Raw genomic sequence first — 17422 nt, 5'->3', positions numbered from 1 at the left:
TCCAGTTTTGGAAGCTGATTTTAGTCTATCGAGAATTTAAAAAAATAGGGTTAAGTTGGTAGAAATGGCCTTGGCTGTCCAAGGCCGATGCTTCAATGGGGGCCTTTCCCTGGGCTGAATCCAAGCACGTTCTTAGCTTGACGGTTACTTCTTTTGTTTCCCCCCTAACAAGGTGGGATCATAGAAGCTTTCCCACCCTCCGACAGCGTCACCAACCTCACAGTGGATATGCTGATAGAGCCGACGGGCGAGATCACCATGGTTTCTTCGGGAGACCAGATCCACGCTGACGGTCCCTTGCGATCATCAGGTTCCACCTTCCCGCAGGCCTCTGTTGAACCCGGGGTCCTGAACTCGCTGTGCGTGAAGATTGGAGAGGCCTGCAAAGCCAGAGGAGTGGTTGGATACTTCTCCATCGACTTTGTGACGTTCATCCATCCCCAAACTATGGGCCAGCAGGTAAGCCAATAAATCGAGGTCTTCACTTTCCACTGCCGCCGTAACAAATGAGAGCCAGTTTGGTGCAATAGCCAGTTTGGTGTGGCAATGTTCTCCAGTGGTCCCAGGAGTGGTCCAGTCCTAAAGTGAGGACTGGACCACTCCAGGACCACAGAGAAGGAAGACTTCACGGTAAGTGAATAGAATCTTCCGTTCTCCAGTGGTCCCAGGAGTGGGTCTGTCCTCACTTTAGGACTGGACCACTCCGGGACCACAGAGAAGGAAGACTTCACGGTAAGTGAATAGAATCTTCCATTCCCTCTAAGCTGAGTTAGTGTGACCTAGCTCACAGTTTCTTAGCCTCCGGCTCACACATTTTTGTCTTCGTTCAGGAAAAATGACTCCAGCGCAAACTAATTTATGCAGTAACTCATGCCTTTAATGCCAGTAGCTCACAAAGTAGAATATTTGCTCACAAGGCTCCACAGCTTAGAGGGAGTATCGGTTTAGAGCGGTGGACTCTAATCTGGAGAACTGGCTTTGATTCCCCACTTCACCCCTTGAAGCCAGCTGAGTGACCCTGGGCCCGTCACAGTTCTCTCAGCCCCCAAAATACACCTTGCTCGCCACAAAAAGAGCTAAAGTTTCAGGCTGCCAGACAATCTTTGGATCTCCTGGCTATGCTACACCCACCGCCATACGATAATTAATTTCATAACAAATGCCGTCGATATTGCTTATGGTTTTCTTTTTTGCAAAGTGGAAGAGGGTGTTCTCCGCCCCCACTATCACTCGTTAGTCACAGTCTAGACTAATGAGATTATTCAGTTTGATGCTAAGACGTTTTAGAAGCTGCGAATATGGCAGTCAGGCTCTGAATCCCAGCGACTAGAGGCAACCTCAGGCCTTGACTTCTATGCCCTGTGGTTGGCTCTCCAGAGGAACTGTGTGAGACCAGAGGCCGGACTAGATGGACCACTGATCTGATCCAGCAGGGCTCTACCAGTGTTCTTACTGGGGAAGGCCTGGGCCTCTCTGTCCTGTTGTTAGACCTCCAGAGAAACCGATTGGCCACTGTGTGATACAGGAGGCTGGACTAGATGAACCACTGGTCTGATCCAGTGGGGCTCTAGCTGTGTTCTGATTGGGGAAGTCCTCAGCCTCTATGCCCTGTTGTTAGACCTCCAGAGGAACTGGTTGGCCATTGTGTGAGGCAGGATGCTGGATTGATGGACCAGTGGTCTGATCCAGTGGGACTCTATCAGTGTTCTTATTGGGGAAGACCTTAGCCTCTATGCCCTGTTTTTAGACCTCCAGAGGAACTAGTTGGCCACTGTGTGAGACAGGAGGCTGGACTAGATGGATCCTCACTAGTCTGATCCAGCAGGACTCTTCTGATATTCTCCTCAGGGGAAGGCCTCAACCTCTATGCCCTGTTGTTTGACCTCTAGAGGAACTGGCTGGCCCCTTTGTGAGACAGGATGCTGGACTAGATGGACCAGTGGTCTGATCCAGCGGGACTACCAGTGTTCTTATTGGGGAAGGCCTTAGCCTCTCTGCCCTGTTGTTGGCCTTCCAGAGGAACTGGTTGGCCACTGTGTGAGACAGGATGATCCAACAGGGCTCTTCCTTATGAAGATGTACTTTATACAACGTGTACACCATTGGCTGGGAATTATTAGGAAGGGAACTGAAAACAAATCAGCCAGTATCATAAGCCCCTGTATAAATCGATGGTGCAGTCTCATTTGGAGTACTGTGTGCAGTTCTGGTCGCCGCACCTCAAAAAGGATATTATAGCATTGGAGAAAGTCCAGAAAAGGGCAACTAGAATGATTAAAGGGCTGGAGCACTTTCCCTATGAAGAAAGGTTGAAACGCTTGGGACTCTAGCTTGGAGAAACGTCGACTGCGGGGTGACATGATAGAGGTTTACAAGATAATGCATGGGATGGAGAAAGTAGAGAAAGAAGTACTTTTCTCCCTTTCTCAAAATACAAGAACTCGTGGGCATTCGATGAAATTGCTGAGCAGACAGGTTAAAACGGATAAAAGGAAGTACTTCTTCACCCAAAGGGTGATTAACATGTGGAATTCACTGCCACAGGAGGTGGTGGCGGCCACAAGCATAGCCACCTTCAAGAGGGGTTTAGATAAAAATATGGAGCAGAGGTCCATCAGTGGCTATTAGCCATAGTGTGTGTGTATATATAAAATTTTTTGCCACTGTGTGACACAGAGTGTTGGACTGGAGGGGCCATTGGCCTGATCCAACAGGGCTTCTCTTATGTTCTTATGCGACACAGAGTGTTTGACTGGATGGGCCACTGGCCTGATCTAACATGGCTTCTCTTATGTTCTTATGGCATTATTTGCTCTGATTGCTAAACTGGAGGGAGGGGGTACCAGAATGATGTAACAGAGCCAGCCTTGCTCACAACTGTCCTACACACAGCTTCACCAATGGCAGGGGCCCGTGTGGTATCTTCTGCAGAGAAGTAAGTGTTCTTCTGGCTGTTTGTCCAACGCAAACTAGGAAAAGGAGGAATGCCAGTTAAACTTGTCACTCGGTTTTCCTGGGCAGATATGTGCCTGCATCAATCCTTCCCTTATCTGGATTCCGCTGGCAGGATTCAGGTCGAGCTCCTCTCCAGAAGAACTCACAGCTCTGTTCTCGTTGGAGACTTCTTTGTCGTCTCCTCTCCTTATTCCTGCCAGCTCTTCTTCCTTTCACTTCTCACCCAGTTGTTGTACCTTGCAATTTTCTACGTTTCTCAGCTTGTGCCACAACTTTAGCATTACTTAAGCCGAGGGTTTTTCTCTCCCCCCCCCCCAACTTAATTAGATATAGAGGCAATTAATGATGCCATCTGTCTTGTTGTGAGAGAGAGAGATTACACCAAAGATTGTGCTTCTGAAAGCATTATTTTTTGGCAAACTAGAAATCCTATTAGACTTGTTCTAACACTCTCGCTCTAATTTCCCAGTTCCCCCTTTTAGATCAGTCGCTCAAAGGCGGAAATAAATCCTCCAGAACTACTGTACGCCGAGGCATCCTTGCAGAGTTATACTTTAGAGAAAGTAACTCGTGATGTATGCTTGCTTTGCTAAACCTAAAAAAAATTAAATATATCATTAAACATCTGTTACCAAGTACTGTCAAACGGGAGCTTAAATATCTTAAAATCCAGGAAACTGTCATAGCAATATGAATCCATTGCGGAAACGCAACTGTTCCAGCGACATAAAATGGCCAGATTTTGACTAGGCATTCACAACTTTTTAAATGAGCAAAAGCGGACACTGCCATTGTGATGGGGAAGGGAAAACACTCTAATGGTTTGTTGAACATATGAACATATGAAGCTGCCTTATACTGAATCAGACCCTTGGTCCATCAAAGTCAGTATTGTCTACTCAGACTGGCAGCGGCTCTCCAGGGTCTCAAGCTGAGGTTTTTCACACCTATTTGCCTGGACCCTTTTTTGGAGATGCCAGGGATTGAACCAGGGACCTTCTGCTTCCCAAGCAGATGCTCTACCACTGAGCCACCGTCCCTCCCTGTTATAACCTGTCCTGAGCCTGTATACAGGGAAAGGAAAGGAAAGGTCCCCTGTGCAAGCACTAGTCGTAGTATTATGATTTGATGTCTATTATATGTTGTATGCAGCCCAGAGTCTTGCTTGCAGGAAATGGAGTGGGAAAGAAATGAAATAAACATAAACAACATATTTGCACACATAAGTGTATATACATACATCACACACACACACACACACATATGGCTCTTAAATGAAATCAAGTGTAGCTTTGGAGTTGAATGTTGTCAGTATTGCTGACTGTCAAGTTCCCAAATTTCCTTCAATAATGATGAGAGCCGGTTTGGCGTAGTGGTTAAGCGTGCGGACTCTTATCTGGGAGAACCGGGTTTGATTCCCCACTCCTTCACTTGCGGCTGCTGGAATGGCCTTGGGTCAGCCATAGCTATTGCAGGAGTTGTCCTTGAAAGGGCGGCTGCTGTGAGAGCTCTCTCAGCCCCACCCACCTCACAGGGTGTCTGTTGTGGGGGAAGGAGATAAAGATTGTGAGCCGCTCTGTGATTCAGAGAGAAGGGCGGGGCATAAATCTGCAGTCTTCTTCTCTCCATGGACTTGCATAAGCATTTATTGTAAGGATATGGATTTGCTGACACTGACTTGTTGCCAAGCAGTGTCGAAAGTGATGCCCAGTGGCACAAGTTCAGATGATATACCCTTGCAGTGAGCGTTAAAAGTGGGCCTGAACTCAGGGCGCGAAGACAGTTCAAATTTAGTGGCTACAGGTCCCTCACACACATTCAGTACATAGCTTTCACCTAAACATCCAAGGGAGTGAGCAACCACCTTGGTACCAAGATATCTCCCATCTCCAAGGAGGCCAACCAGGTTAACTTCTGGTCACAAAGCAGACTGAGCATTATTACTCACCCATTCCACATTTTGCATCAAAAGAGAAAGAAGAAGAAGATATTGGATTTATATCCCACCGTCCACTCCGAATCTCAGAGTCTCAGAGCGGCTCACAATCTCCTTTCTCTTCCTCCCCCACAACAGACACCCTGTGAGGTGGGTGTGGCTGAGAGAACTCTCACAACAGCTGCCCATTCAAGGACAACTCCTGCGATAGCTATGGCTAACCCAAGGCCACTCCAGCAGCTGCGAGTGAAGGAGTGGGGAATCAAACCCGGTTCTCCCAGATAAGAGTCTGCACACTTAGAGCTCTGGCTGACCCAAGACCATTCCAGCAGCTGCAAGTGAAGGAGTGGGGAATCAAACCCGGTTCTCCCAGATAAGAGTCTGCACACTTAGAGCTCTGGCTGACCCAAGGCCATTCCAGCAGCTGCAAGTGGAGGAGGGAGGAATCAAACCTGGTTCTTTCAGATAAGAGTCTGCACACTTAGAGCTCTGGCTGACTCAAGGCCATTCCAGCAGCTGCAAGTGGAGGGGTGGGGAATCAAACCCAGTTCTCCGAGATAAGAGAGCTCTGGCTGACCCAAGGCCATTCCAGCAGCTGCAAGTGGAGGAGTGGGGAATCCAACCCGGTTCTCCCAGATAAGAGAGCTCTGGCTGACCCAAGGCCTTTCCAGCAGCTGCAAGTGGAGGAGTGGGGAATCCAACCCGGTTCTCCCAGATAAGAGAGCTCTGGCTGACCCAAGGCCATTCCAGCAGCTGCAAGTTGAGGAGTGGGGAATCAAACCCAGTTCTCCCAGATAAGAGAGCTCTGGCTGACCCAAGGCCATTCCAGCAGCTGCAAGTTGAGGAGTGGGGAATCAAACCCAGTTCTCCCAGATAAGAGAGCTCTGGCTGACCCAAGGCCCTTCCAGCAGCTGCAAGTGGAGGAGTGGGGAATCAAACCCAGTTCTCCCAGATAAGAGAGCTATGCCTGACCCAAGGCCATTCCAGCAGATGCAAGTGGAGGAGTGGGGAATCAAACCCGGTTCTCCCAGATAAGAGAGCTATGGCTGACCCAAGGCCATTCCAGCAGCTGCGAGTGGAGGAGTAGGGAATCAAACCCGGTTCTCCCAGATAAGAGTCTGCGCACTTCACCACGACACCAAACTGTCTGTCCATCTCTCTCTCTTGAGGGGTTCTGTGTTCACGTTCAGCCTGATGTTTTTTCTTGGCGTTAAGAGGGCGGGGAAACTTTCCCTACCCCTTAAAGCCAGGAAAAAAACAGTCAACGCTTGCCCTGCGGACAGGAAGTGAGGCTCAGGGATGGCGCGAGCGGGGAGGTGGTTCCTGCCGCGCATCCCTGCTGGGAGCTGGCGTTCTAGGCGTTTGCCTGGTTTGCCCACTCCCATGCGCCGGGCCTGTATATATCTATACATTCAAAAGAAATAAAATTAGAAGAGCAAACCTGGCCCCATCCATCGTGGAGCCCTTTGTTAGATGTCCTGTTCGATGGTGAAGAAAAATGATTCAGGACCACCTCGTTCCACTGTCCCAGGTAGTGAGCGGGCTTTCGAAAGCAGAGCCCCCAAGGGTGCCTACCTGGCCGCGTCCTTCGGGAAGGGATAAAAGAGCCCTTCGGGAAGGGATAAAAGAGCTGGCAGCCTCCACGCCGGCTTGGCCTCGCCTTTATTTGTCGGTGTCCAAATGCTTTATCCCGCCAGAGGGGCTCGAAGCAGCTCACAAACAGATCAAATAAAACAACCCGGACAACAATCTATAAAAAACAATTAAAAAGCTCATTACAAATGGGTATGATCAGCATCCAGAAATCAGCAGTAAAGCAGCAGCTGCTAGCGTTTTCTTACCCAAAGCTGTCCTCAGTCAGACTCTCTGACGTGCCTTCCCAAAGGCTAGCCAGGCGGATGCTTTTCCTGCATTCTTGATCCCACCTCTCTCCAAAGGGTCGAGGGGGGCTGGCCGAGCAATCAGTAAAACGATGCCAGCAGAAACAAGCTCTTTGCCCCGTGGCATGTGCAGATCTTCAGTTCAGGGCAGCCCCTCCCCACAAGGGGGAAATAACGCTCTCCCCAGAGCTATTTCAACTCAGGGAAAATGGCATAGGCATAAGGAGGAGGAGGAGAAAAAAGAAGAGGAGGAGGAGAAGGAGATTGGATTTATACCCTTCACTACCCGAAGGAGTCTCAGAGGAGCTTACAATCTCCTTTCCCTTCCCCTCCCCACAACAGACATCCTGTGAGGCAGGTGGGGCTGAGAGGATACTGAAAGAACTGATCTTGAGAGAACAGTGGCTGACTCAAGCCCATTCCAGCAGCTGCAAGTGGAGGAGGGGGGAATCAAACCTGGTTCTCCCAGATAAGAGTCTGCATACTTAACCACTACACCAAAGTGGATCTTTCAACCACCCTTTCAAGGACAACCTCTGCCAGAGCTATGGCTGACCCAAGACCATTCCAGCAGCTGCAAGTGGAGGAGGGGGGAATCAAACCCGGTTCTCCCAGATAAGAGAGCTCTGGCTGACCCAAGGCCATTCCAGCAGGTGCAAGTGGAGGAGGGGGGAATCAAACCCGGGCATCATTTTTTAATCTTGGCCCCCCTCAAAAAACAGTCCTGGGCCAGCTGAAAGGGGTATCAAGACCGTGGCCTGCATCCACATCATTATCATTATCACTGATTAAGGCTGCAATCTGAGGGACCAGTTTGGTGTAGTGTTTATGTGTGCAGACACCTATCTGGGAGAACCAGGTTGGATTCCCCACTCCTCCACTTGCAGCTGCTGGAATGGCCTTGGGTCAGCCAGAGCTCTCATATCTGGGAGAACCGGGTTTGATTCCCCACTCCTCTACATGCAGCTGCTGGAATGGCCTTGGGTCAGCCATAGCTCTCTTATCTGGGAGAACCGGGTTTGATTCCCTCCTCCTCCACTTGCAGCTGCTGGAATGGCCTTGGGTCAGCCAGAGCTCTCTTATCTGGGAGAACCGGGTTTGATTCCCCCCTCCTCCACTTGCAGCTGCTGGAATGGCCTTGGGTCAGCCAGAGCTCTCTTATCTGGGAGAACTGGGCTTGATTCCCCACTCCTCCACATGCAGCTGCTGGAATGGCCTTGGGTCAGCCAGAGCTCTCTTATCTGGGAGAACCGGGTTTGATTCCCCACTCCTCCACATGCAGCTGCTGGAATGGCCTTGGGTCAGCCAGAGCTCTCTTATCTGGGAGAACCGGGTTTGATTCCCCACTCCTCCACATGCAGCTGCTGGAATGGCCTTGGGTCAGCCATAGCTCTCTTATCTGGGAGAACCGGGTTTGATTCCCCACTCCTCTACTTGCAGCTGCTGGAATGGCCTTGGGTCAGCCATAGCTCTCTTATCTGGGAGAACCGGGTTTGATTCCCCACTCCTCCACTTGCAGCTGCTGGAATGGCCTTGGGTCAGCCATAGCTCTCTTATCTGGGAGAACCGGGTTTGATTCCCCACTCCTTCACATGCAGCTGCTGGAATGGCCTTGGGTCAGCCAGAGCTCTCTTATCTGGGAGAACCGGGTTTGATTCCCCACTCCTCCACTTGCAGCAGCTGGAATGGCCTTGGGTCAGCCTGAGCTCTCTTATCTGGGAGAACCGGGCTTGATTCTCCACTCCTCCACATGCAGCTGCTGGAATGGCCTTGGGTCAGCCAGAGCTCTCTTATCTGGGAGAACCGGGTTTGATTCCCCACTCCTCCACTTGCAGCTGCTGAATGGCCTTGGGTCAGCCAGAGCTCTCTTATCTGGGAGAACCGGGCTTGATTCCCCACTCCTCCACATGCAGCTGCTGGAATGGTCTTGGGTCAGCCAGAGCTCTCTTCTCTGGGAGAACCGGGTTTGATTCCCCACTCCTCCACATGCAGCTGCTGGAATGGCCTTGGGTCAGCCGTAGCTCTCTTATCTGGGAGAACCGGGTTTGATTCCCCACTCCTCCACTTGTAGCTGCTGAATGGCCTTGGGTCAGCCAGAGCTCTCTTATCTGGGAGAACCGGGTTTGATTCCCCACTCCTCCACTTGCACCTGCTGGAATGGCCTTGGGTCAGCCTGAGCTCTCTTATCTGGGAGAACTGGGGTTGATTCCCCACTCCTCCACTTGCAGCTGCTGGAATGGCCTTGGGTCAGCCAGAGCTCTCTTATCTGGGAGAACCGGGTTTGATTCCCCCATCCTCCACTTGCAGCTGCTGGAATGGCCTTGGGTCAGCCAGAGCTCTCTTATCTGGGAGAACCGGGTTTGATTCCCCACTCCTCCACTTGCAGCTGCTGGAATGGCCTTGGGTCAGCCATAGCTCTGGCAGGAGTTGTCCTTGAAAGGGCAGGTTCTATCAGAGCTCTCTCTCAGCCCTACCCACCTCACATGGTGTCTGTTGTGGGCGAGGAAGATAAAGGAGACTGTGAGCCGCTCTGAGATTCGAAGTGGAGGGAGGGATAGAAATCCAATATCATCTTCTGTCCTGGAAGGAAGCCCCATTGAATAGCAGGAGACTCACTTCCTGCCCAGGCCCTGAAAGTGAACAGAGCAACCCCTCCCCTGCATGTCATTCAAGGCAAATAACCCCCCCCCCCCCCAGGAGAGGAGAGGAGCAGAGGCCCTGCGACTGCGCAGCTTTCACGGTTATTTTCGCTCACTTGTCAAGGCCGATATTCTGGAGTCTCGGTTTTATAAGCACTTTTGTTTTTCACGAGTGCTATAAAGGCGGAAGCCGGGCCTTCAGAGAGAGAAGGAGCGTAATGGAAGTTATTGGTGAAAACCAGGCACTTTGTAAAAACGTGTTAACTTCCATTAGACGCATTGCCTCCGGCGGGACGTAGCCCATGCCAAAGAAATGCCGCGCAATATCGTAGATGACTTTAGCTAGGTAATTGGGGGAGAGGTAATAGAAGGAGCCGGGCAGATTGCAGATTAGTGGCGCCGAGCGATTCCCGCTGGAATTTTCCCTGTGGTTTCCAGCAGAACTCAGCTAAGAGAGCTGGATGATGAGCTTCAACGCTGGTTAATGGCAATGTTAGCGATCCACCAGGAGCCCTTCTGGCAACAAAGAGGAAACTCATAGAGTCATGAGGGAGCTTCAGGGTCATCTAGTCCAACCCCCTGCACAATACAGGAACCTCACAGATACCTCCCCCCTAAGTTCATTCCTTCCCCCTAAGTTCTGCTTAAGTTCATAAAAAGCATTGCTGTCAGATGGCCGTCTAGCCTCTGTTTAAAGGCCTCCAAAGAAGATGACTGCAGATTTATACCCCGCCCTTCTCTCTGAATCAGAGACAGAGCGGTTTACAATCTCCTAAATCTTCTCCCCCCACAACAGACACCCTGTGGGGTAGGTGGGGCTGAGAGAGCTCTCCCAGAAGCTGCCCTTTCAAGGACAACTCCTACAAGAGCTATGGCTGACCCAAGGCCATTCCAGCAGGTGCAAGCAGAGGAGTGGGGAATCAAACCCGGTTCTCCCAGATAAGAGAGCTCTGGCTGACCCAAGGCTATTCCAGCAGCTGCAAGCGGAGGAGTGGGGAATCAAACCCGGTTCTCCCAGATAAGAGAGCTCTGGCTGACCCAAGGCCATTCCAGCAGCTGCAAGTGGAGGAGTGGGGAATCAAACCCGGTTCTCCCAGATAAGAGAGCTCTGGCTGACCCAAGGCTATTCCAGCAGGTGCAAGTGGAGGAGTGGGGAATCAAACCCGGTTCTCCCAGATAAGAGAGCTCTGGCTGACCCAAGGCCATTCCAGCAGGTGCAAGTGGAGGAGTGGGGAATCAAACCCGGTTCTCCCAGATAAGAGAGCTCTGGCTGACCCAAGGCTATTCCAGCAGGTGCAAGCGGAGGAGTGGGGAATCAAACCCGGTTCTCCCAGATAAGAGAGCTCTGGCTGACCCAAGGGCATTCCAGCAGGTGCAAGTGGAGGAGTGGGGAATCAAACCCGGTTCTCCCAGACAAGAGAGCTCTGGCTGACCCAAGGCTATTCCAGCAGGTGCAAGTGGAGGAGTGGGGAATCAAACCCAGTTCTCCCAGATAAGAGAGCTCTGGCTGACCCAAGGCCATTCCAGCAGGTGCAAGTGGAGGAGTGGGGAATCAAACCCGGTTCTCCCAGATAAGAGAGCTCTGGCTGACCCAAGGCTATTCCAGCAGGTGCAAGCGGAGGAGTGGGGAATCAAACCCGGTTCTCCCAGATAAGAGAGCTCTGGCTGACCCAAGGCCATTCCAGCAGGTGCAAGTGGAGGAGTGGGGAATCAAACCCGGTTCTCCCAGATAAGAGAGCTCTGGCTGACCCAAGGCTATTCCAGCAGGTGCAAGTGGAGGAGGGGGGAATCAAACCCGGTTCTCCCTAATAAGAGTCTGCACACTTAACCACTACACCCAACTGGCTCTACCTCTCAGGGAAGCCTGTTCCTCCCGCTACCTCCCAAGGAAGCCTGTTTCACTGAGGAACTGCTCTGACTGTCAGGAAGTTCTTCCTAATGTTTAGCCAAAAACTGTGATTTAATTTCAACCCGTTGGTTCTGGTCTGACCTTCTGGGGCAACTGAAAACTACTCTGCATCACATAACAGCTCTTCAAGTACCTGAAGATTGGTGACCAGATCACCTTTCAGTCCTCTCCTCTCCAGGCTAAACATGCCCAGCTCTTTCAGCCTTTCCTCGTCGGATTTAGTCAAGAGTTGAGGGCACGTCTTTCTGTTGGGCAAGGCTTGCCATGGGACGCTGGCCTGTGGATTGCGTTTCCGATGACCAGATTCTATAAGGAATCTTGGGAGCCAGGGAACGATTAGGGAATCTCTTCTGTAGCATAACAGAATGACCGTCAGGAGCGGACAAGTAGATTTCTGCTCACCCAAAACTCAGCAGTCCGGTGCTATGGGCAGAATTGGCCGGCCTGCTGCGGATGGGGGCTGGGTGGGCAGGACCTGTTAGGGTTGCCAATCCCCAGGTGGGGGCAGGGGATCCCCCGGTTCGGAGGCCCTCCCCCCGCTTCAGGGTCGTCAGAAAGCGGGGGGAGGGGAGGGAAATGTCTGCTGAGAACTCTATTATTCCCTATGGAGATTTATTTCCATAGAAAATCATGGAGAATTTATCTACGGGTATCTGGGGCTCTGGGGGGGCTGTTTTTTGAGGTAGAGGCACCAAATTTTCAGTACAGCATCTAGTGCCTCTCCCCAAAATACCTCCCAAGTTTCAAAAAGATTGGACCAGGGGGTCCAATTCTATGAGCCCCAATAGAAGGTGCCCCTTCCCTTCATTATTTCCTATGGAAGGAAGGCATTGAAAAGGTGTGCCGTCCCATTAGATTAGATTAGATTAGATTAGATTAGATTAGATTAGATTAGATTAGATTAGATTAGATAATTTTATTTATATCCCGCCCTTCCCGCCGGAGCAGGCTCAGGGCGGCTAACAACATCATTCAGATTTCCATTATACAAAAGACAAAGTTACATTTAACATTAAACATTAACATTAAAAATTCTGATAAGTTTAAAATTAATTAATTAAATTAATAAAAGTGCTAATGCTATTTGTTCTTTTATGATGGCGGTTATCATTAGCAATTTCTTTCTTCGTCAGCGAAGGCCAGTCGGAAGAGGAAGGTCTTGCAGGCCCTGCGGAATTGTTCAAGATCCCGCAGGGCCCGCATTTCCTCTGGAAGTTGGTTCCATAGGTTTGGGGCTACAGAGGAGAAGGCCCGCTTGCGGGTGCATTGCAGCTTCACCTCTCTCGGTCCGGGAATAGTCAACAAGTTTTTTCCGGCTGACCTCAGTGCTCTCTGGGGTTCATATGGGGAGAGACGGTCCCTAAGGTAGACAGGTCCTCGACCATATAGGGCTTTAAAGGTAATGGCCAGCACTTTGTAACGAACCCGGTATATAACTGGCAGCCAGTGCAGCTCGCGCAGTCCAGGCTGTATGTGCTCCCATTTAGGGAGCCCCAGCCACAGTCTGGCCGCTGCGTTCTGCACCAGCTGCAGCTTCCGGGTTCGGTACAGAGGCAGCCCCATGTAGAGGGCATTACAATAATCCAGTCTCGAAGTGACCGTTGCGTGAAGTACCGTTGCCAGATCTTGGCACTCCAGGATGGGAGCCAACTGCCTTGCCCGCCTCAGGTGGAAAAAGGCTGACTTGGCAGTGGCTGCAATCTGGGCCTCCATTGATAATGAAGGCTCCAGTAAAACTCCCAGACTCCTAACCCGGTGCGCCGCTTTCAGCGGCGCCCTGTCAAAGACCAGGAGAGGTATTTCCCCTTCCTGGGCGCCCTGACCCAGACAAAGGACTTCTGTCTTCGCTGGATTCAGTTTCAGCCCGCTCCCCCTAAACCACATTGCCATATCCTGCAAGGCCCGGTCTAAATTTTCAGGGACGCAGTCAGGCCGGCCGTCCATCAGCAGATAGAGTTGGGTGTCATCTGCATATTGATGGCACCCAAGTCCATATCTCCTGGCAATCTGGGCAAGAGGGCGCATATAGATATTGAATAACATTGGTGAGAGAACTGCCCCTTGAGGCACTCCATAATCCAGTGTGCGCCTCCGGGACCGCTCGCCACCAATTGCCACCCTTTGTCCCCGATCCTCGAGGAAGGAGGAGAGCCTTTCAATGTGATGGCCAGAACTCCCTTTGGAGTTCAATGATGGTTGTCACAACCTTGATCTTGGCTCCACCCCCAAAGTCTCCTGGCTCCACCCCCAAAGTCCCCAGATATTTTATAAATTGGACTTGGCAACCCTAGGACCTGCCCTTCAAGCTCCAAACCTGATCAGGGGCTGCCCCCAGTGGGCATTCCGTCCTGACTCACGATGGCAATCATTCTGAAGTGGGGGTTTTCTGCACGGTAAGAGTTACACTCTTTATCAATGTGTATCCTGAAGGGTGGTCTAACTCTGCGGAGGATGGTACCTCAGAGACCAACAAGATCTTCAGGATACGAGATTTCATCCGACTCTCAAAAAGCTCATTCCCAGATAATCTGGCTGGTTTCTAAGGTACTCCTGGACTGCAGACCAAGACGGTAGAGAAAGAAGGACTTTTCTCCCTTTCTCACAATACAAGAACTCACAGGCACGGAATGAAATTTTTGAGCAGTCGGGTTAGAACGGATAAAAGGAAGTCCTTCTTTACCCAAAGGGTGATTAACACATGGAATTCACTGCCACAGGAGGTGGTGGCAGCTACAAGCGTAGACAGCTTCAAGAGGGGATTGGATAAACATCTGGAGCAGAGGTCCATCAGTGGCTCTTAGCCACAGTGTATTGATGGAACTCTCCATCTGGGGCAGTCTTCTTGCTGCTTGGGGGGGGAGGGGCAACAGGGGCAGGGCTCCTAGTGTCCTGGCCCCACTGATGGACCTCCTGATGGCACCTGGGGTTTTTTGGCCACTGTGTGACCCTAGATGGGCCACTGGCCTGACCCAACATGGCTTCTCTTATGTTCTTATTTTGCCCTCTGAAACTGTTACCACGTTATGTTTCTTGCCCTCCTGGCTGGAAAGAGATGCTTTCATAAGAACATAAGAGAAGCTCCAGAGAGCAGAGGAAAGCCTCCTAGTTGCGGGTGGGAGGCTGATGCTCCAGTACCTTCCTCACAACGAGCAAAACTGGAATGAGGTCTGCAAAATAAGAGGCATCTCGCCCGTCCGCTCATCGGAAAACACGGCTTTTCTCTGAGCGTGTTTTGGATTTCCTCCGTGCAGAATTTAAATTGGTTATTTGTAGTCGGGAGAACCCACCCTCCCCCGTAGAAATACCTAATGGTGTTCTAGAACAAACTCCACGAAGAGCGAGAGTCGTTGGGATGTCCGCGCTTGCCCTCCATTCCGACTCATTCCGGAGTCACCCTGACACCTTCCAGCTGCCACCCGGGGCAGCGTTAATCTCAGGAAAGCTGATCTGCCACCTTTTCAGAAATGACTGCCAAGAAGTCGAGTTTCCATCCACAACCTGTCACCGTCCTGCAAAATAGCTGCATTGATCTCCCATGTTGGAAAGTTATGAATGGCCCAGCCGCCGGAGTGAAAATACAGAACTCCATAAACACTTCGTTCAACATGAGAGGAAAAGAGCAAGCCTCTGTGAAATGAAGCCCAGGCGTTCGTTTTTCTTCTGGTTTGGTTTTTTTTATGATTATTATTTGATCTTAGAAATTTTCTTTTTGAACATTGCCTTGGCACGTTGGAAAAGGAGAAATAGCTGATGTAATTTTTTTTTTCTGAACTTTCCAACTGCCTCGTAAGGAAACTAAAGGAGTCGCGGGGTTAGACGGCTTCAGAGAGGAAGGGAAAGCCGAGAGACGGCAAAGGGCGAGACTGAACGGTCCATCTTCAATAGTGGCAGAAAGCAGAGGTTGTGTTTTGAGACTATTAATAAATGTCTGGCTGGGAAAGGAAGCGGGTGGCTGGCCACTTGACCGCATTTTCCACCACCACAACCCCCCCCCCCCCCCGCCCCCAGCTGGTGAAAAGCACAAGTGCATTCATTCGACCTGGCCGTAGTTTACATGCCAGAGTTTGCTGGGGTAGCCTTGTGTCTGTGGACTTGTGTGTGTGATTCCCTGCCAAGGGTGCCAGCCTCCAGGTGGGACCTGGGGATCCCCTGGAGTTACAACTCACCTCCAGACTGCAGAGATCACTTCTCCTGGAGAAAAGGGAGGCTTTGGGAGGGTGCACTTTGCATATGAGGCCACACCTCCCTGATGTAGCCAATCCTCCAGGAGCTTACAGGGTTCTTAGTACAGGGCCAACTTTAAGCTCCAGGAGGACTGGCTACATTGGGGTGTGTGGCCTCTTATGCAAAGGAGTTCCTATTACAAAAAAAGCCCTGCATAGTGGTCAGTATCAGCCTACTATCTGGGGAGTCGAGGTTCAAAATCCCCTATCAATCAAAGGAGTCTAGATTCAAAATCCCCTATCAATCAAAGGAAATCAAAGAGAAATGTGAAAGAAAAATCAAAGGAAATGTGCTGGGTGAACTTAGTCTGGACAACGCTCTTAGTCTAATCCTGGCTGTTGTTATTCCTCTTCTGGATCATGAAGGGATGACTGCAGCAAAAAGGGGGGATAAAGCATTGTTTACCTTGAATAAAGCATTATTGATCTTAAATGCTTTCTTTGTATCTCTCCTGTGAGATTGAGGGAACTTGGCAAAGGAAGCCCTCCCTCTTTTCCTCCTTCCCCAGAGGATGAGGAGGGGATGGAGCCTCAGCCAACAGAAGGAAGAGAAACTTGGTTCAGTAGCTCTACTGTTCAGTTGAGAGAGCCTGGCACCCCAAGTAATCTCAATCACACAGCAGAGCTACAGAGACAAGCTCCTCCATTGGTTGAGGCTCCTCCTTCCTCCTCCTCCCTTTGGGAAGAGGGAGGGGGGAGAGAGTGAAAAAGCAAGAGGCTGCTTTGCACCGCTGCCTCATTGCAAGGAAAAATACAAAAATGGTGATGACAAGCAGGAAAAAGGGAGAAGGAAGCAGACGACAGCCATTTGCTGGCAGGCCTGATGGAGCCCTGTGAGGGCCACATGACGTTTCGGCACCTCTGCCCTGCAGGGTCCTCATAAATTGAGAGAGAGAGACCCTTTCTTTGGATCCTGGCCACAGTTTCTTTAGCAAACCATATATCTTCACAAGTTCTGCAAAATCTTAAGCCACATTTGTATGGGGTTTCTGGTCAGAAGGTGGTTTGCGAGTCTGGCGTTATGCCACCATATACCACTAGATGGCAGCCAAATAAGATTGCCGCTTCTCCGTTCCTGCTAAAATATGCAGTCCCATTGTGAATTTTAACCATAATAAAAGAGAGCTCTCTTCTGAGAATCCGGCTTGCATTAATATTTTACTAATTGGCATTTTTAACAGTGTCACCCGACCACTTCTTTAAAAATAGCAGGTACAGTCCTTAGGATAATGTGGAAGTCAATATTGGAGGCAGAAAGAAACAATTACTCCAAGGGGGGGTGGAAAGAAAAGCGATAATTTAGTAACTGTTTAAGGATCTATGCTTCTCTGCCCTTTTCAAAGTTATAAAGCCGAAACGTTTTAATGGCAGCTGTAAAAGGCGACACCATCATTGCGGCTTTATTCACTTGCAGCTCTTTATATCTGGCTGGGCGGACTTGTGGGGGGGGGGGGGTGTTACGTTTTAATAATGCGCCGCTTTTGATGGGCGTCCACTGAACTCAGACGACCTCCTGCTCTTCTCGCATAGCCCGCTCTCTATCGTCCACGTGAGAATTCTCATTGATACCCAGCCCACGGCACACTTGCGGGGCCTGTGGGGACCCTTCCTGGCCCCTGGCACATATAAGCCCATCCACTCAACCACTTGGGGGGCAACAATGTTCATTGGGGCACTGCTGATGCAGGAGATGCGCCCCAGAGTGTCAAGAATGCTCCTTGTCATGAGCACTTCCATCTTGGTCCAGCCCAGGGGGGGCCAAACTTGCTTAATGCAAGAGCCACAGAAAATAGATGTTTGAGAGCCGCAAGACATAAACATCAGATGTTTGAGAGCCACGAGGAAGGAGGGAAGGAAAATAGATGGGGAGGGAGAGGTGA

General features: G+C 50.6%; 1 protein-coding gene across 1 annotated transcript in view; it reads left to right on the top strand.

Annotated features, from left to right (window-relative positions):
- Positions 1-17422, top strand: part of IQCH (IQ motif containing H) — a 136490-nt gene that overhangs the window by 93973 nt on the left and 25095 nt on the right. The window contains exon 16 of the mRNA XM_060260239.1: positions 173-459. Coding sequence (XP_060116222.1) covers positions 173-459 — 287 coding nt within the window. The remainder of the gene's footprint in view (positions 1-172; positions 460-17422) is intronic.

Source organism: Heteronotia binoei, chromosome 19 (assembly GCF_032191835.1).
Source record: "Heteronotia binoei isolate CCM8104 ecotype False Entrance Well chromosome 19, APGP_CSIRO_Hbin_v1, whole genome shotgun sequence".
Lineage (NCBI taxonomy): Eukaryota > Metazoa > Chordata > Lepidosauria > Squamata > Gekkonidae > Heteronotia > Heteronotia binoei.
This window is presented reverse-complemented; position numbering and strand designations above follow the sequence as displayed.